Source organism: Rosa rugosa, chromosome 1 (assembly GCF_958449725.1).
Source record: "Rosa rugosa chromosome 1, drRosRugo1.1, whole genome shotgun sequence".
Lineage (NCBI taxonomy): Eukaryota > Viridiplantae > Streptophyta > Magnoliopsida > Rosales > Rosaceae > Rosa > Rosa rugosa.
In genome coordinates this window covers 5825467-5845968 of record NC_084820.1, presented here as the reverse complement: position 1 = coordinate 5845968, position 20502 = coordinate 5825467, and the positions used below count along the sequence as shown (strand labels likewise).

Below are 20502 nucleotides of genomic sequence, written 5' to 3'. Positions count from 1 at the left end.
TCTTTTCCTGTTCTGAAACAAAGGCTGGCTCTGCTAGAGCAGCCATGGTATCCAAAAGGTTTGGATGCACAAAGAGAGTGATGAGAGCCTAGGGTTTTTTGAAGATCACAAAGAGAGAAAACACTCTGAAGGCTTATGTTTCTGATCGATATCAGAATTGAGATGGAGAACAAGGTCTCAGGTTCGGCCTATTTATAGGCTCACCATGAGTCCATGACAAGCAATAGCTAGATTTAATCCGTAAAGAAATAGGAATAGGAATATTATGGTCTATAGGATTTGGAATGGGAATAGGAATACTACGGTCTACAGGATTTCCTTAGTCCATTAGATTATTCTATGCTTGCCTCCCAAGCCAAAATAAACACACCCTCTTTCTTTCTAAAATCGTCTCTTAATTTCTTTTGCCCAATTCCACTTGATGGCCCAGCCAAGATTAGTTCCTAGATTTTCTTTCCACTTTACTTCCATTGGGAACCTTAGTTGATTTTCTATCTCACAAATTTTTAGCTTTCGGATTTAAGTTCCGAAGCTCAAGAGATGTATATGATGTATGCATAGCTGTTTTTACTGGGCATAGCTGTACCTTCATCTTTGGTATATGCATATTGTTCCAGTCATGCATATAAGTTCTTCAACGGCCAGGTCTTCCATTGGATTTATGTATCATGAAACTTGGAAAATGGATGCCTTATTAGGTGATGAAGTAAGTACGATCCAGAATACAGTGCTTGGAGATATGAGGTCTGGAAAAAGATGTAGATCTTGCTTTAGTAATGATGATCATCTAGATGTTTTTAGAGGGAATGACGATTGCATATTTGGAGATAATATAGACAGAGAACAATTTGAGAACTTTAGCGAAAATGTTTCAACGCAAGCAGAGGGGGAATGGTGAATTCTCATGGAAAGGCTGCTAATACTTTTGATGATGGACAGATGATGGTAACTTTAAATTTGATCCACGAAAAGAATCTAGTTTGTATTTTTCTAGTTTGTATTTGATGTGAATTCTTGGAGTTCTGAACAAAAGACGGATAAAGTACAATTTAAGTTCATTTCATAACCAAATGACTTCTGTCCTCTCTAGTTCAGATAACAAAGAGGAGAAGTTAGCTATATACAAGTCTAAGCTTGCACAAGATTAGTCTCTAGTCGAATCTAGCACTGTCTTGGATAAATTTTTTGAAATAATGTCAAGGACTTTTCAAACTTTGCCACAGCTTATAGAGAGTGAGGTAGTAGTTGAGCAAATAAGTGAGAATGTGACCTTGGGATCTTGACAGGTAGTAGTTGGGTAGTACTGCAATTAGAAATTGCACTGCTACTACTAGAATGTAAATTTTTTTTTTTCTCTTTCGATTTCTTGATGTCTAATTGTCTCTATCATATACCCTCTGGTTTGCTTGATATGCTATAAGATTTGTTTTCCATTATGATATGTCTGTTAAATGTTAATCAATATGAATTATCAATATAGTACTTTTATACAAGGCCAAAACATGTAGTTTTCAGCTACTGTGGGTTAAAGTAACATATTGCACAAAGAAAAGCTGAATGAAGCAATAAAATTCATAGATACATGTTTTATTCAAGACAGATATTCATATTACATAAGTTAGGCTTCTTTCTGAGGGATGGAAATTCAGTAATATTGAGTGTAAATGAAAGGTGCTTTGGTTTTGTCCTCATTAACCTGTTGCAAACTACTTCGAGGTTGATACTCTACCTCTTTGCACCCATCTTCTATCTTTTTGACTCTCTTGACCACCACCATTAGTGAACCTTCTTCCATTCCCATTGTACCTCTGTTCTGATCCATTAGTAACCCTTCTTCCACTACCATGGTACTTTTGGTCTGATCCATCATCAATCCTCCATGGATAGTACTTCTGGGCTGCTTGGTACTGCAAGTCCAGTTGATGGTAAACGTCATAGTAGTTAGGAGCTGTAGTACTATGGTCCAATGGTCTGTGGTCCACGTATTGTAGTTTCCTGAACTCACTACTAACAGTGTTGTTATTCTTTGTCTGAGGAACTACTACTTCCTTGGCATTTTCAGAATGATTGTTCAGCGCGACAGAGTTATTGCTATTCCTTTTAGGAACAGGAGGAGGAGTAGTAGTAATAGGAAGCGCTGCTGCATTGTTGTTGCTGTTGCCTTGGTTTTTCTGATCCTCTCCAGCCTTCTTTTGTGACGTACTTGCATTATTGATCCCATTTTCTTGCACTTTAGAACCATCAGTCTGCTGACTTTCCACAGCATTCCTTTGAGTCTCCTTCAACACAAACCCCTCACTGTTGATTTTAAGATCAATTTCTGCCTTTACAAGGATTTGTCCAACAACGAAGGATGTCTCTGTAGTGTTAAGTATAACACGATTGAGAGACTTAATTGTCTTGTTTTTATTCATCTCATAACAGAGGTTTATATAGAGAGTTTACAGAAATATAAAATGCTACCACTGATAAGTGCTAACTACACTATAGTATGTCTACACTATAGAATGATAAGTGCTAACTACACTATAGTATGTCTATATTATAGAATGATAAGTGCTAACTACACTATAGCATGTTGATGTTGATATTAGCTCACTTAACACTCCCCCTCAAGTTGGGGAATAGATGTCTCGCATTCCCAACTTGTTTAGTGAGCTGTGGAACACTTTTCCAGAAACAGCTTTGGTAAGAATATCTGCAAGTTGATCTTCAGTAGGTACATGTGGCATGTTGATGATTCCTGACTCCAACTTCTCCTTAATGAAATGTCGATCAACTTCAACATGTTTTGTTCTATCATGTTGAACTGGATTGTGTGCTATATCAATGGCTGCTTTATTGTCACAGTACAAATTCATAGCATACTTGGGTTTGAATCCCAAGTCTTTCATTAAATTACGAAGCCATAACATTTCGCATACTCCATGAGCCATTCCTCTATACTCTGCTTCTGCACTAGATCTAGCAACCACTTTTTGCTTCTTGCTTCTCCATGTGACCAGGTTACCTCCCACAAAAGTAAAATAACCTGAAGTAGATCTTCTATCAGTGATAGAACCAGCCCAATCTGCATCTGTGTATCCAGCTATGTCTGTATGGTTGTTCTTGGAGAACATGATCCCTTTACCGGGATTTGTCTTCAAATACCTCAGAATTCTATGTACTGCTTCCATGTGATCTTCACTTGGTGCATGCATGAATTGACTTACAACACTTACAGCATATGCAATATCAGGTCGGGTGTGTGAGAGATAAATGAGCTTGCCTACTAACCTTTGATATCTCTCTTTGTTAGTAGGCACTTGGTCTGGATATTCTGCTAATTTGTGATTTTGCTCCATCGGTGTATCTGCTGGTCTACATGCTAGTAAACCGGTCTCAATGAGTAAGTCAACCACATACTTCCTTTGAGATAGGGTAATGCCTTCGTTTGATCTAGCCACCTCAATTCCCAAGAAGTATTTCAGTCCTCCAAGATCTTTCATCTCAAAAGCAGATGATAGATGTGCTTCCAGTTTCTTGACTTCTTCTGGGTCATTTCCTGTCACAATCATATCATCAACATAAATGATAAGTGCAGTAAGTTTATCTTTCCTGTGCTTCAGAAACAGTGTATGGTCAGAGTTGCTTTGTTTGTAACCAAATTGTTTCATAGATTGGCTGAATCTTCCAAACCATGCCCTGGGGGACTGTTTTAGTCCATAAAGGGACTTTTTCAACTTGCACACCATTCCTGCTTGTGAAGGTAGAGAATAGCCAGGAGGTAGATCCATGTAGACTTCTTCCTTCAAGTCTCCATGTAGGAAGGCATTCTTTACATCAAACTGCTTCAGAGGCCAGTCTAGGTTAGCCGCTAATGACAGTAGTACTCGAACGGTATTCATCTTGGCCACTGGTGCAAAAGTTTCTTGATAGTCAATACCATATGTCTGAGTATACCCTTTTGCAACCAACCTGGCTTTGTATCTATCCAGTGTACCATCAGCTGCGTACTTCAATGTATAGATCCATCTGCACCCTACTGTTCTTTTCCCTGCGGGTTTTGGCACTAGTTCCCATGTGTGATTCTTTTGCAAGGCTTCCATTTCATCTTCCATAGCTTTAGTCCACTTAGGATCTGCTAGAGCATCCTGCACTTTATTTGGAATGACAATAGCAGATAAATGAAATACAAAAGACGCATATGACTTGGATAACCTATGGGATGACATGTAATTGCTTATGGGATATTTGGCCTTGGCTTTTGAATCTGGTATTGGTATTGTGTATATATTTTCTGGTTACTGAGTAAGATGAAGAACAGAGTTCTTCTCTTGGTATTTCTGGCAGCGGAATATGGATATAGGTAATCTAGATTTCTAGAAATGGGTATAGGTCTCAAGAGCAAAAATGCTTTGATACCATGTTAAGTATAACACGATTGAGAGACTTAATTGTCTTGTTTTTATTCATCTCATAACAGAGGTTTATATAGAGAGTTTACAGAAATATAAAATGCTACCACTGATAAGTGCTAACTACACTATAGTATGTCTACACTATAGAATGATAAGTGCTAACTACACTATAGTATGTCTATATTATAGAATGATAAGTGCTAACTACACTATAGCATGTTGATGTTGATATTAGCTCACTTAACATGTAGTACTAGCAGTAATACTGGAGACAAATGTTACAGGAGCCGGTTGATGTTGATGGTGACTGATTTCAGACATTTTAGGGGCATCAATCTTACTAACTGGCACCAACTTTGTAGGAGCAACACGAACAGGAGTAAGAGCTACTTTGGCCGGAGTTGGAGTTACTTTGACTGGAGCATTCTGCGACTTTGTAGGAGCAACACGAACAGGAGTTAGAGCTACTTTGGCCGGAGTTAGAGCTACTTTGACTGGAGCATTCTGCGCCGCCTGAGACTGCAAAGCTGAATTTTTAGAGGCATCAGTAGTACTAGTTAGCATTGTTTTTGCCAAAGTTACAGGAGCAGGAGTTACAGCACGTTTGACAGGAGCATTTGGGGCTTGGGACTGCGAATGGCCACTGACATCAGACTTTCTAGAGACATCAGTGGTACTAATTGGTGCTGCCTTGGCCAAAGCAGCAGGATTTACATTAACCTTGACAGGAGCCCTCGGGGTCTGAGACTGCGAATGACCATTGATAAGAGTAATCGAGCTTTGGGACTGCGAGTATCCAGTGATATTAGACCTTTTAGAGGCATCAGTAGTACTAATTGGAGCAGCCTTTGCCAAAGCCGCAGGAGCAGGAGCAGGAGTTACATTAGCCTTCACAGGAGCACTCGGGGTTTGAGATTGCGAATGACCATTGATACCAGACTTCTTAGAAGCACCAGTTGGCACCGAGTTCACCGAAGCAACAGGAACAGGAGCTGCATTAGCTTTGGCAAGAGCATTCGGGGCTTGGGTCTGCGAATTTGTTTGATGTTGACCCATATTAGAAGTAACTCCTTGAAGTAGCCTTCTGAGTTCATTCGCTTGTTGAAGGCAGCGATCCCTCTCCTGCTTCTCTTCCTTCTCCTTCTGCCTCCTTTTCTTCTCCTCAACTGCCTTCTTCCTCTCCTCTCTCGCCTTGTTCTTCTCCTCCTTCTTTTGCTCTGCTGCTAGAATGTCGACAGACTCTGCTTTTGCATCCCTAGTAGATTTGACGACTTCCCCCATATGGAAAGAGTTAAGACTGCCTTTCGATGCGCAAAGAAAGCACTTATGAAATCTGAATATGCTGCGCAAAAGATAGAACAAGGTCTCGCCAATAGGGTATTTATAGGATCAGAGTCGAGACTGGCTTAGTCCTCAATTAGCTAGGTTTAATTTCCTCAATGTATTAGGTTTTAGTGTTATACAATTCTTGAGCTCCAAGCAAAACCCAAACTAAAAGACTTACCATTTCCAGGTAGGAACAGGAAAACGGAAAGAATTTGTTAAAAAAAACAACAAGAAGAATTTGTTCAGCGCTTTAGCTCGTATATAGTTTGTCACTGGACAGTACTTGGACACAGCTTGAACCTGATTAAGATACAGTTCCTATTGTTGAACTACCATAAGCTTCGCCAATCGCCACATCGCCACCACCCACTCCCGCAAGCAATTTGGTCACAACGTACTGGATTGTATGATTCAAAAGATGGAATCATAGACTAAAGAGTAAATTCGATATAAAAAGATTTTTTTTTTGGAGGTGTGGGGTATCTCACTCCCTAAGTTTCTTAGTAAGTATTTACATTATTTCAAATCACAATTATTTCACACATGCACCTAAAATTAAAGTCCTGCGAAAGGTCAATTCAGTTGTTATTGATTTCTCTTCGCCTCTATTAAACATCCTCACTTCAAGCTTAAATACTCCCTGTCTGGGTGAGCTGCTCTTGTCTCTGCAGCTGTGCAACTGCGCACTGATTGTGGTGCACATCGCATGGCATGCTTGTATACCTCTGTAATTTCATTGACTAATTGTTCAGCAAGTTAGTTTTATTGAATTACTTTTGAAGTTACCCTTTCAGATGGTAGAGAAATTATCTGCCAGGCAACCTGATGGCCTTACCAAGATGAAAATGTTGGCTGCAATTGCAGAGAAAAAGAAGGTGCAATATGGATCCTGATTCAGTTGGAGAGAGATTGAAATCCTATTGAGTTTCAGCTTGTAGCTCATCTTGGTCATATATACATTGCATTGTGTAGTGTTTTGATTAATATTGGTTCAAACATTTGAGCATAATGGACCAGATAATTTTGCCATGGCCAGTAATATTTATGTGGAACCTCCTTGCATCCCACCTTCACCAGATGTGAGATATTATGGTACATTTATCGTCAATGGAAGATGCAATTTATTGAGCTTTAGTACTTTCAAATTAATTTCTCCCTTGTCTGATACTTTGGATATTTGTATTAATGTATACAGGAAGTGGATGGAAATGTTTTTAACTTTGGGTGGACGGAACTGGAATCACATGCATTTTCCTCTTTTCTTTGAGGATGCTCCCTTGGCAGCACTGGCAGCGGTTGAGTCAGCAGAAAGGGCAATCATGGCTGCCAGAGCTGCAGCAGCTAGCACTTTCAAGGCAGTGTTAAATAATGCTTCTTTTGGGGACATGAGGACTGAAATGAAATTTAGTAGGTCTTGATCTCAACCTAGTTCAAGCTTTGGTATGATGATCACCAGGATGGTTCGAGAGGGAATGAACACATTGCCTATTTTGGAGATATGTGGTCTTCCTTTTGTTCTCATTCAAAACATTTTAGTAATGATCATGGAAGTTTCTCAAATGATTTGAGACCCTGCTGAGGATTAATTCTTATGGAAATACTGCTGTGGTTTTCGATGAGTCTGGTTCAGATGATGACAATTGTAAATTTGATGCGGACAACAAGGCGAAAGAGTCTGGTTTGCATTTTCCTTGTGCTGGAATAACTCATTTTCAAGGCATTCAGCTAACTTAAAATGCTCGGGGTTCTGAACAAAAGACAGATGAAGTGCAATAAAAGTCCACCATTTCACAACCAAATGACTTCTTCCCTGTGACGCTTCAGATGGACTAACGTCAGACAGCGAAGATCAGGAGTTAGACAAGTCTAATCTTGTTTCTAAACTTTCTCAAGAGAGAGGCCAAGGAGTTAAATATAGCGCTTTCTCAGAGAAATTTTTTGGTGATGAAGTATTGCCTACTACTGGTGAGCCATCTCCAAGGCCGCTGAGATCTAGATTAGATACAAACAATGTCAAGGACAATTTTCAAAAGCCGCCACAGTTACCTCAAACTATGAAGGAGAGTGAGGTTCCAAGTGGATGTAGTAGTTGTGCTAGCGACATCAATAACAGGATCTTGAGAGGAGGTCTTTGGAATAAGGATCATAGGGCATAAGAGTCCATCAGGCAACATTGCATCAGGATGTGAAGTAGAGGTGAGGAGGTCAAGTTATTCGTTTGGCTAATTTAACTCGGATGATAGTGAGGCTGATGTGGAAGGTGTTCCGGAAAAGATTTCCAGCAGCAATGCTTGTCCGAATTTTACTGCATTTTCTAGAAGGACTAGAGCCTTTTCTTCAGATTCTGTTAGGTAATTCTAGCTCATGAAAGACATATGTAGAGCTTTTTCTTTAGCATTATTGTGTATAACTGTTATACAAATGTCTCCATCTATCTGAATCAGTGCATATGCAACCACTGGTGTAACAACAACTAACAACTTCTGACATTAAATTACGCCTCCATATATGCTAGGAATCAATAATTCAATTAATATCAGTTAATGCTGCTTCTGATGATGATCCTTCATGGGATGAACTCTCTCACACCAAAACTCTTTCAATGCTAGTTGTACTATCGGAATCGGATCTGAATGATTAAAGCCTCGAAGGAGGAGCTAGATAGGTCAAGTTACTTGTTTGCTTACTTCAATTCATATGGTATTGAGGCTGATGAGGAATCTGTTCCCTGGGAGCTAAGATTTGCACCAGTAATACTAAATTTTGTAGCCTTTTCTTCAAATTTGGTTAGACACAATTCTAGCTCAAATACAAGCTAGTCTTGTAATTTTGTCTAAATTTTCAAGGACTTCAGATTGTTACCGATGTAAAATGCAATGAAAAGTTAAAGAGCTGCATAAAGAGAGTACTCAAAATGAGAGTGGATTTACATCTGATATTACTATTGTGTCACACTGTGTAACTGAAGGCGGGCCTATGAGGCACTCGTCACAATCCTATATCGAGATATAACAAACGCAAGCATGCTCACCAAAATGACCATCCTTAAAACACATGTACCCATGGCAATATGGCATGGCTACCTACGCACCCTTAATTTCTTAAACAATTTTCTCTGGTATTTATCACGTAACTCTTTGATATGATCTTATGAGTTTTTGGGTGAATGAAACTAAGGTTATAATTTATATGGTGAACTTTTCACCATTTTAAGGAACAGATCTAATTAAATCGTATTTTTTTTTTATCTTAACTTATACGTTTTAATATTTATTTCATTTCTATTTTCTCTGAAGTTTTAATTTTCGCTCGTCATGTTAAAGAAATCAATAATTTAGCTTTTTCTGTTTAAGTTTTTCTTAGTTTGCCTGTTTAAGGTCCAATATGAATGAGTAATAACTAATAAGGGTAAGTTAGTCACAGCAGAAGGTTCTTCCCTGCAATCAATAATTGGGCTCTGAAGTAAAGGCCAGGAGGTCAAGTTAGTTCTAACTTCTGAAAGAAAATTCCATCTGACAAGATTCTATGCACTTATGTAAAAAAAAATAAAAAATTAGATTTTTGTTTTTTATATTTATGGCGCCAAAGTAAATAAAATTTCTAGAAGCTTTACTACGACCAGGTAGGCGCCGCAATTAATGTTTTGTTTTCTGACCTATACAAACTCCAACTGACACATGGAAAATACACCACAATGCAAAATCAAAGTTACGTAATTTCTTGACCTCCTTCGACTTTTTGACTATTTTTTAAAGTCATTTTATGATATACACTGTCGTGTTAGAGTTTTCATTTGATAAACATATGATTTTGGTGAGACTGTCGATTATGTTAATTTTAATTATTTTTTCTTATTAAATAAAAAAAGGATTCAAACTTAATATTTGTGTCAAAATTTTGGTAAAGAAAAATGTCTTGCCCACTAGTTAGTTTTGATTTTTTTTTCATTTTAGCAAAGATGATAAAGATCGTCTGAAAAATAAATGATTTAAGACTTAAAAAGTTTAGATATGAAATTATGAGATTACATTTTTTTTTTTTTTGAGAATATAAATTATGAGATTAGTTAAAAATTAAAGAATGTGGAGAAACAAGTTGGTGGGAAAAAATCAAGGAAGAATCATTATTTATGCCATGTTGCCATGATTCTTATGAAGTTTATCGAATTAAGTTGTATCCCACGTCTCATCTTAATCTAATCTCTTAAACAACCACCTAATTCTAATATTATTTTCCACTAACAATCAAATGGGGCTATCAAACAATCATAAACACATACTCATCCACTTTTTGGCACACGAAGTATCATTGAATTAATAAAAATAAATAAAAAAAGAAGAAGGAATTTTCTCAATTTCTCTTCAATTTAATTATCCTACTTTACTAAATAAAAATAAATTTCTAAACAATAAGCAGACAAAAACAACCAGCGCTCACAGAAACTTTCAGAAAGGGCAAGTTAGTCAAACCCACAAAGATCCATAACTGTCAGACTGTTATTTGATTCTTCTCCCCTGCACCTCCCCACACCTGAACCCAATTCTCAGTTTCCGTGTAATCAAATCAAGGAGAAAAGTCTTCGTTTCTTCTCCATATTAGTTTCCACGAAATTTCACTTGGATTTTCTTTCCCTTCATCTCCAAGATTTGCCATCAATTCCCTATTTCATAAAAACCCAATTCAATTTTCATAAAACCCAATTTTTGTTATTGTAATCTCACACACGCTTTGATACAATCAAGAACCCATCTTGGTTTTCCAGACCCATCATAAAGTTTTGATCTTTGGCTTGGAAGAGTCACAATTTTGATCGACCATGCTTCACAGGAGCTTCAAGCCCGCCAAATGGTAATTTTTTTGGATTTTTTTGAGTGAATTGTGGGCAAAGTTTTGTGCTTTGTGTATGGATTTGGGATTTTTAACTGTTTGATTGATGAGTTTGGGGGTTTTTTGATTGGTTTTGGGTGCAGCAAAACGGCGTTGAAGCTTGCCGTTTCGAGAATCAAGCTGTTGAAGAATAAGAAAGATGCCCAGGTGAAGCAGATAAAGAGGGAATTGGCCCAATTGCTGGAGAGTGGTCAGTACAGGACTGCTAGGATTCGGGTTTGTCTTTGATCCTTCATCAAGTCAATGCTTGGTTTTATCTTTCTCATATTGTGATCGAGCTTGTTTGACTAGTTCTTTGGTTTTTGATCTCTGATTTTAGTAGCAGTTTGTGTGATTGTTGAAATTTTCATTGTAAATACAATTTTTTGATGACTTTTACTTGTATCTCAGGTTGAACATGTGGTGAGGGAAGAGAAGTTGAGGGCAGCGTATGAACTTATCGAGATATATTGCGAACTTGTTGCAGCACGATTGCCTATGGTTGAATCGCAGAAGTATGTAATTCCATTCAACATTGAGTTATCTTTGCATTTTGTTGTCATGTGTGTACTTTTAGATTCGAATTGGCTGCATTGTGTTGAATAGCTTGGTCGGTGTATCAAGATGGGGAGCCGATAGAGGAAGATAGAACTGGTCTTGTCGGCTTTGCAGTCGGATCAATGCCACGAGTGCTATGTAGCTTCATCGAGTCTTAAGTGCACATTGTAGGAGTACTTATTTTAGCATGAAATTCTCCGATAGATTCATAAGTTAGTCATAAAGTTACCAGTATGACTTATTATCTGGTCCTAATTAGGGTATGGAGTTTGGAGCCTAATCTTGTCTTTGTTTATTTCTTAATGGGATAAGTTATTGTTTTACTATTTTTGATATTTCATTGCTCTGTTATATCTTCAAAAGAGCTTGATTCATGTTGGTTTGTTTAATGTTCTTTACAGAAACTGCCCAATTGATCTGAAGGAAGCAGTATCAAGTGTAATTTTTGCATCTCCTAGATGTGCGGACGTACCAGAACTCATGGACATCCGCAAGCACTTCACAGCAAAATATGGAAAGGAGTTCGTCTCTGCAGCTGTTGAACTGCGGCCGGATAGTGGTGTAAGCCGCATGGTATGTTTCTATACTTTGTATAATTTTTTTGGATAATCTTAATATGGACTCTGTCAAAAGTCAACAGATTTGTTGTTATTGATTATATTTTCTGTTTTTTTGTCAGTTAATAGAGAAATTATCTACCAAATCACCTGATGGCCCTACCAAGATGAAAATTTTGGCTGCAATTGCAGAGGAACATAATGTCAAATGGGATCCCGAGGCATTTGAAGAGAAGCCTCCTGAGGACCTGCTGGTAAGAATGGTTCAGCTCTTATTCATTTATTCATTGCTTGATATAGATGACATAAAACTATAGCTTCGTGTTTGTCTTATGTACACTGCATTTGTTTTGGACATGCCATTTGATTAATATAGTTTTTACTTTTCTGCAGAACGGACCAAATACGTTTGGAATGGCCAGTATGGATTCTGCTCCACCTCCACCTACTCATGATGTCAGGGGACCTCCTAATGTCCAAGTTCCGCCTAATAGCATGGCCAGTAAAGCTCATGTGGAACCTCCCTCTGGTCCACCTCCACCTGATCAACCTCCAATTGCTCAAGTTCCACGCAGAAATTATGAGTATCACAATGGACCTGTGAATTCTAATGAGCAGAATGCAAGATCATCACCTCACTTGGAGGATTCTGCTTCTACAAATGTTTCTGCCAACAAAGCAACCACATCTGCCAAATTTCATCCAGAAACGACATCTTCAGGTACATCAATTTGTCACATAAAGATTGTGGTTATTGAATTCAACTGTTTTGTGGTTGTATTTTGAACTTCTCTTCTATTGATACTTAATTGCACATTTTCATATAGAAACCAGAAGCAGTCGAATGGAAATGCATGTATTTCCTGGGGATGAAAGTTCTTCGGGCAGGCAGAATTGGAATATGCAATTTAAGGATGCTGCATCTGCAGCACAGGCAGCTGCTGAATCAGCAGAACTAGCAGGCATGGCAGCCAGAGCAGCTGCAGAACTCTCGAGGCAATATTCATCTGAAATGCACAATAAAAGTAATCAGTCAGCCTCTGTGCCAACTAATTCAAGTTCCATGAACAATGACCATTTGGGGAATAGTCTCCAGACGGCAGATCGATATCCTCAAAAGAAGTCACCTGAACGTCATGACATTTTAGATAAGGCGAGCATGAAGAGACAGTCTGGTAATTCTGAGGATATGCATGCAACTGAGATGCAAACTGCTATCAAACCTGAGAATATTTCTTATTTTGGAGATATAAGATCTGAAAAGAAATCTAGCAGGACTTCCTCCCCATCTAATTCAAGTGTTGGTAGCGATCATCAGGAAGATGTTTTGAAAGAGGATGATCATATTAATTACTTTGCAGATCTGGGTACTGGAAAACAATCTATCCGGTCTTCCTCTCCTTCTCATTCGGGACATTTGAGTAACAATCACGAAAATTTCGCTAGTGTTTCTGGTGAGGGTTCTTTTGTTAGTGATGTTAACATCCATCAAAGCACAATTGGAATGAATTCTGAGGGAAATGCTCCTCTGGTTTTTGATGATTCTGGTTCAGACGATGATAATTACAAGGGACAAGAATCAAGTTTGTTTTTTTCTTCTCCTGCTAGAAATTCATTTCCTTCAGCTAGTTTAGATCCTTGGAGCTTTGAGCAAAAGAGAGATGAGGTACCATTCAAGTCCGTTTCACCATTACGTTCTTCATCAGTGCAGCACTCCCTTCCCATCTTTTCTGAAGGTTTGACAGGTTCTACAGTCCCTTCGGAACCAAATGACTTCGTGCCTGTTACTTTTGATGCTTCAGATGGCCCAAGTTCAGACAGTGAGGAGGAGTTGGACACGTCTATGCTTGTCCTGAGCAAAGATTCTAAATTTTATCATGAGAAGACTGTTCAATCCATAAATTCGGGAAAGAGCCAGAGTGCAAGCCACAGGTCATTAGCATCTTCATCCTCTGATGAGGTACATCCTGAGAGAACCCAGGGAATTGAATATAGTGTTTTCTCAGATAAAAGGTTTGATGATGATGAATTGCCCGGTAGTGAACCATCTCCAAGGCTGAAAAAATCAGGATTAGATACAAGTGCCAAGGATGATTTACCTCAAACAGTGAAAGACAGTGAGGAATGTAGTTGTGTAAGTGATACTGACAATGAGTTGTTGGCCTTTGGGGTCTTGAAAGGTGGCCTTCGGAACAAGGGTTATAGGCATCCACCATATAATCGGAATCCATCAGGCAATGATTTTTTGGGCAAACAAATTACTCAAGAGACTCCAACAGTCAGGACTTCCGATGTTTCTCATACGTCTATTGAAGAGCCATATAGCCGGAAAGGGAGCACTAAGCTAAATAAGGAACAAAGCACTAAAACCCCAGTCACACATGTCACTCCTGATGATGATTCTTCAGAGGATGAACTCTCACATGAAACTCTAAGCAGTAGTCGCCAAGACCTGTACAATCAGAAATCGGTCTCTCGAGTAGTACATGATGATTCTTCAGAGGATGAATTCTCACATGAAACTCTTAGCAATAGTCGCCAAGACCTGTCCCATCATAAATCGGTATCCCAAGGAAAGACAAGCTCAACGTCTGCATTTTTCTTTAATTCAGAGGATAGTGAGGCTGAGGAAGATGTTCCTAGAAAGATTTCCACCACCATTGCTCGTCCAAGTTCAAAATTTTCTAGAAGGACACAACCCTCTTCTTCAAATTCTGTTAGAAGTTCTAGCATAAGGACAACAGCTGTTCCTGATGCACCAAGGACTTCAGACTATGGAAAATCCTCTTCAAGAAGTTCCAATGACGCTGAAACTCTACCAGAGCCCTCAAGAAGTCAGGATTGGCAGAGACCTATAGAACAAACAAGTTCTTATTCAATTCCAGAATCCAAGAAGACTGGGACATCAGTCAATGGAAATTCCTCCTCAAGAAGTTCTTATGCCACTAAAACTCTACCAAGTGCCTCATCCCAGACCAAGCGCTCAGAACGTTTGGCTAGTCAGGAGTGGCGTAGACCAGTAGAACAAGCAGCACCTAAACCAATACCAGAATCTAAGAGGTCCTCGCGTGTGGAGACTTCAAACTCATTTGCAAGGGAGGAATCATCCAATACTCCAATGACTGTAAGATCAGAGAGAACTGAAGCTACTGAAACTTCGAAGTCCTCGGGTTCAAAGTCATTTGGAAGAGAACAATCATCTAATCCTCCAAAGATTGAAAGATCAGAAAGCAGCGAAAGTTCAAAGTCCTCGGGTTTTAAGTCATTTGCAAGAGACCAATCGTCCAATCTTCCTGCAAAGGTTGTAAGATCACAGAGAACTGACCCTTCAAAGTTCTCTCCTCCAAAGTCATTTACAAGGGACCAAACTTCCAATCCTCCTCGAAAGATTGTAAGATCAGAGAGCGCTGAAACTCCGAAGTCCTCTTCTTCAGTGGGGAAGGCTTCTCATGTCCACCCGAAGCTTCCCGACTCTGATGACTTGTTTGCCAAGTTTACAGCCCTCAAGCAGAATCGACAATAGACCAATTTATTTGCACATATAGGATTTTTTTTTTTTTTTTTAAAAAAAGCGAGTATCATATTCTTTCATTTACTTGAATTTTTGTCCAATGTCAAGTACTTTGATTGCTACATGTCACTGTGCGAGTCCCGCTTCGTTTCTTCTTTTGTACATGTGCATAAGATGATTGTTAAATAGTTCTGTAATAAAGGTATTCTAGAATTTCTATCTTTTACCATAGTGTTAAATGTTATATTTTGTGAGTTGTGTCGTTTGGCTTTGCATGAGTAACTGTTCTACTACTGCTCTCTTGTCTAATGAATTGGTATCTAGAAGTTGAGTGGATGAGTCGTAGGACAGTTGTGAATCTGGGATTATAGAAGATAAGATGTCCATTATAGGCCAGCCGTTAATTGATGCCTCAATAATGGAATTGGCTTTCTTTGCTACTTGGTTTTATATAACTTCCCCGACTACCATTACAATGTTTCTTTGTGTGTTATCATTATATATTCAGAATCCTTGTGCATTGCACCAGAAAGCAAGTGATTGGCAATAAACCAAATATATGTGTATTACAGAGAGGAGTTATATGAGGTGCTTTGATAATAACAACTAAAGTAGACTAGCTTGTCATTGATCGATGTGCATATATACAGAAGACTGGTGTGTTCCCAAGAGAATCAAATGCCCTCAAGGAAATAAGAATTGCTACTGCAAGTCGCCCAAGGTAAGCACTTATTCAAAATGATTGTACTATATTTGTAAAACAAAACAAAACTTTGGTTTAATTAATTAGCATTTTCTTGTTCAGGGCTATCATCGGTACTGCACCTGGTGTCTCACGTAGTCACGTCAGTCCTTTAGGGTCGAGGTTGTAGGTATGTCCTGGACCTTCCTCTCTTCAAACTTTTTGTAACCCAAAAAAAAAAAAAAAAAAAGAAGAAGAAAGAAACATGGACCTGTCCACTTATTTATTAGGGGCCGCGACCACTTACCTAATTTCAGCATGAACATTGCCCACTTACTCCACCAAGAGTTTTTTAACCCCATTTACCCAATCTAACATCTAGAGACAATTTTGCCCCCTATTATTTAACTCTATCCTCTCAGACTCTCTCTCTCTCTCACCGATTTCTTCTCTCACCGTAGACTTTCCTTCTCTCCTCGCCGGAACGTCGTCAACCTCATTCCATCCCCGCAACGCAGTGGAAAACCGTCTCCAACCATTCCCTTCCCCATGTCGGAATCAAAAGCCCAGACGCAGATCGAAAAATTCCGATCGGATCCAACCCATATCGGGCCAGATTGCGCCGAGCCAAGCAACGTCACCACAATCCCATCAACTCCAGTCCACCACCGAATCTACGCCGACACACCGATCCTAACCCCCAGCCAGCAAGAAAAGAACCATCACCGGCCAACAGACATGATCTGCTCTACCATCCCACCGATCCTAATCAATTCCAGATTCGTTTTCAGGCGGAGAAAGAATCGCCGGCGCTGCAAGTCTCAGGATCTGGCATTAAAGCTTGCGAGCATGGGGGCAATGGGGCAGCGGTGCTTGGTGCTGGAGCAGAAGATCGTGGCCCAAAGCTTCAAGATCTAGGCGCTCCGGTCGGATATCGAGTTTGTTCATCCCCAGTCGCTCTGATCTGGTGCCCAGAGCAATTTCTAGGTGCCCATAACACTTTTTTTTTTTCCGGTATCCTGAGATTGAAATGTAACTGTGGGGTTTGTTTAATGGTCTACTGGGGGGCAGTAGACACATTATTGGCCCCCAGTAGACTTTGATACGAGGGACATGGATCACTATAGTGTGGTGTTTTGATAAGTTACATGTTGTTTTCAGTGTATTAAAGTCAAATTATCTGTGAATCCTACAAAATGGTGCATTTTTGGTGGTCTATTGGGAGGCAGTAGACAATTGGACTTTGTATTGAGGGGCAATAATATGATTATTGGGAGGCACTAATATGATTATTGGGAGCCAATAATATGATTATAAATTGATCAATTGTGCCTGTAGTGTATTCATTTTGGTTTTGAGGGAGTTCATACAATTCACTGGACGACAATAACACGATTATTGGAGGCAATAATATGATATTTGGGAGGCAATAATATGTTTTTTGGGGGGCAATAATATGATTACTGGGGGGCAATAATATGGTTACTGGGTATTCTCTGGTCGCCGGATTCCTGTCCCCGGTCACCGGTCACCAGAGTCCGAGGCCGACCACTAGTCACCGGAGTCCGGTCACCGGAGTCGGCGGTCGGCCGCTGGTCACCGAAGTCCGGCTGGTGGAGGATGATTTCTCCCTCTAAGTGAGAAAGAAGGAGAGGGCAAAAAAGTCCCAAAAATAAATAAAAAGAAATAAAAAAGAATTAATTGTGTAAAGGGGAAATAATCCCTTAGAGTGTTTTGGGTAAATGAGGTTTTTAAACTCTTGGTGGAGCAAGTGGGCAATTTTTAAGCTGAAATTGGGTAAATGATCATTTCCCCTATTTATTATCTCAATGATATAAACCAGAACCTATAAACCATTTACTTACTCTTCTTTCATGCCTATGATAAGCTATTAATCCAATATTCTTATAATTTGAAGTGACAGACAGTTGTAGCCAAGCTCAGCAGAAGACGAGCCAACCGCAGACAGCTCAGAAGAGCTAATGTAAAATTGTTAGTCCATACCACATATGTAATATATTTTTGTTCAGACTAACTATATTTATAACCAACATATAAAAAAAAAAAACAAAACTTGTTTGAATAGCCATTTTTTGAAAAATGTAAATAGACAAGCTTGTTTAGTATACATACGAACTCCATTCGACTGTAACATTCTACAGTTTCATTTAATAGATTATATAGATTCAATAAGCTCACAACACGATAAGAGATTGCAAATTAAATCATACAACGTAGCACAACACAATGAAGAGATTTCAAATAATTAAATCATACAACGTAGCACTGTTTCATTCATTTTACTGTTATTTGAAAGACTTGAATAACAAGGAAGTAATACACCGGACTTTTACACACCAGAGCCTCCTCAAATAACAAATCGCAGATGTAATGGTAATTATAACAAAATAATAACTATTCAAGGATGTCACTGAGTGGATTCATCTTCCTTAGGTCTTGTTGTTCTTGATCGATTGAGTGAAGGTAGGCTCTCCAAATAGATCCCAACGGTACCAAAGTGATTTTCGCTAGTATTACCAATTGATAGATTCCAGAATGTTCCATCATCAAAATTGTACATAACTAACGAATCATCAAACACCATCAAATCATAAGTTTCTGTCCAAAAGCCAGAATGTGATAACCGGTGAAATGGGATGGAGACCTGCATTTTAGTCCAAGACTCCCTCACTCCGTATTCCTTCATGATCCAAAACTCATTAAATGTTACTTCATCATTCTTTGGTGATTCTGGTGTTATACATAGCCAATTTCTGAACGCCACTAGTCGAATTGAACTAGTGGCATTGGGCGGTAGTGCAATTTCTCTAACCTCCTCCTCTGCTAAAAGAAAAGACATAATCACCAACGAGTTATCTGCAACCTTAGTCACCAACCAATGAACACCACCATTCACCAGGATCCCATCATAAGGTAAAAGGTTGTAAGGAAATAAGGGGTCAATCTGTCGCCAAGAATCAGTCTGCAATGTATAGACACAAAAACCAGTTCCATGATGATAATCCCGCACGTGAATTACCTTGTATTCGTTAGTGGAGTAATCAAATCCAAGTCCATATAAGTGCCGAGGGTAGCGCGTCACTCGTTCTGATCTCTCTATTGGTGCCTTTTCTAGTGTCTTCGATTCCTTGGTTACAGGGTTAATCAAACTGACGCTGTAACACCCTTCAGAAGCTACAAGGGACAAGAACAAGCCATAGCAGGAACAATGGACAAAGGGAATCCAACCCAGTTGACCTGTTGGAATATGATTGTAAACAAAGTCGAGCTCAGTGGGCGTTGCTACTAAACTATCAACGTCAACATTATGATTCTCATTGAGAAACTGGTCAAGATTCAAAGAGTATAGCCGTTTTGGCGGGTCATAAAGAGTAAAAAGGAGGCGCCGTCTTCTGAAGAAGACGTCCTTATTCTCAATGGCTTTGGAATAGTTTGCGACGAAATCAGGATGGGAGATTAGAGGCCGCCATGGCTTTGATACACACTTGAAACGGTACAAGGGTTTCACTGGTAACCTTGAAAGAATCTCATATATGATCTCGGGTGGAAGGTCGACGTTTTGGCCACGGTCTTCCATCCTCACTCGAATAAAAATCTCTTAATGGTCCAAATTCTATAGAAGCTTGGGGGGATATATTTACACTATATATAATGTGTGTGTGTGTGTGTATATCCAAGTAAGAAAAGGATTCCTATTCGTGGTGTCTGGAAATTCTAGTGGCATTAGGAATTAGGAACGTATTTTACTTGTAACGAGCTCAAACATCAAAATCAATTAGTTTTCTCTTTTTCCTTGGTAAAAACACTCTGTGAATTTGGGTGCTTGGTGATTCACACTTTTTTAAATTAATCAGAAACAAACACCACCAAACCAAGCACGTCGGATGATTTAGTTGAAAATGAAGCTTTCAACTTTATGTTGGCGTGAGTCACTCTCCATAATTGTAGGAATTGTAGTATAATTAGGATTGTATATTTAAGGAGGATATCATGTAGTTAAGGGGGAGAATATCACGGTGTAATTAGTTTCCTATTAGGAATGTGTATACTTTGTATATGTACTCCATCTTTGGAGAAGATCAATACATCAGAAATACCCAAACTTTCTCTTTGTCTTTGTTCTGTTTGACTTGGTATCAGAGCAGAGATCCGTCTGGACTCTGTTCGTTTGTTTCCGCTGCAAATTTGTCTTTGTACTCTTTAAGAGTTTGTCCTTTGTCTTCATCCTCTGTTCCTTTTGCCTTAGAACCCTAAAGTTTGCAATACCTTGCCATCAGCCTCTCCTTCCTTAGCCGTGTCAAATTTTGTGGTTTGTGTTGTTGCTTGAAGAAGAAGAATGGCATATTTGTCCCTTAGTTCGTTGTTCAACAGTCAGGTGACTTGCAACTATTGTAAAACTGTTGGCCACTACAAGAGTCAATGCCCCAAGTTGCTAAGACTCAACTCCAATAACCCTAGTTGGAAAAGAAGTAACAATGGTCAGAATAGCAAGGCGGCAATCCAACTGGTGCAGGAGCAAGAACCTGATTTCTATAATGTGGAGGATCTAGATCAAACTATGGGTAATGTTTCCCTAACTCA

General features: G+C 39.1%; 3 protein-coding genes across 3 annotated transcripts; 1 reads left to right on the top strand and 2 right to left on the bottom strand.

Moving 5' to 3' along the window:
• Positions 1 to 1749: 1749 nt before the first annotated feature.
• On the bottom strand, positions 1750 to 5941 carry LOC133727057 (uncharacterized). Its single transcript, XM_062154686.1, has 2 exons — positions 4646 to 5941; positions 1750 to 2359 (listed from the first exon to the last, which is right to left on the bottom strand). Coding segments are annotated over exons 1-2 (1038 nt in total). The 5' UTR covers positions 5682 to 5941; the 3' UTR covers positions 1750 to 2357.
• A 4344-nt stretch (positions 5942 to 10285) lies between these two features.
• On the top strand, positions 10286 to 15444 carry LOC133712648 (probable secreted beta-glucosidase adg3). Its single transcript, XM_062138760.1, has 7 exons — positions 10286 to 10574; positions 10697 to 10829; positions 11004 to 11107; positions 11552 to 11723; positions 11830 to 11961; positions 12101 to 12428; positions 12535 to 15444. The coding sequence occupies exons 1-7, from the start codon at positions 10543 to 10545 to the stop codon at positions 15228 to 15230; spliced, it is 3597 nt and encodes a 1198-aa protein (XP_061994744.1). The 5' UTR covers positions 10286 to 10542; the 3' UTR covers positions 15231 to 15444.
• A 2884-nt stretch (positions 15445 to 18328) lies between these two features.
• On the bottom strand, positions 18329 to 19498 carry LOC133732175 (F-box/kelch-repeat protein At3g06240-like). The gene has a single exon (XM_062159692.1). It carries the CDS (start codon positions 19496 to 19498, stop codon positions 18329 to 18331), a length of 1170 nt encoding a protein of 389 aa, XP_062015676.1.
• Between the last annotated feature and the right edge of the window lie 1004 nt (positions 19499 to 20502).

Coding starts and splice junctions, on each gene's coding strand:
- LOC133712648 (XM_062138760.1), top strand. CDS start 10,543: ATGCTTCACAGGAGCTTCAAGCCCGCCAAATG. Junction 10,575..10,696: donor AGCTTCAAGCCCGCCAAATG/GTAATTTTTTTG, acceptor TTTTGGGTGCAG/CAAAACGGCGTTGAAGCTTG. Junction 12,429..12,534: donor TCCAGAAACGACATCTTCAG/GTACATCAATTT, acceptor ATTTTCATATAG/AAACCAGAAGCAGTCGAATG.
- LOC133727057 (XM_062154686.1), bottom strand. CDS start 5,681: ATGGGGGAAGTCGTCAAATCTACTAGGGATGCAAAAGCAGAGTCTGTC.
- LOC133732175 (XM_062159692.1), bottom strand. CDS start 19,498: ATGGAAGACCGTGGCCAAAACGTCGACCTTCCACCCGAGATCATATAT.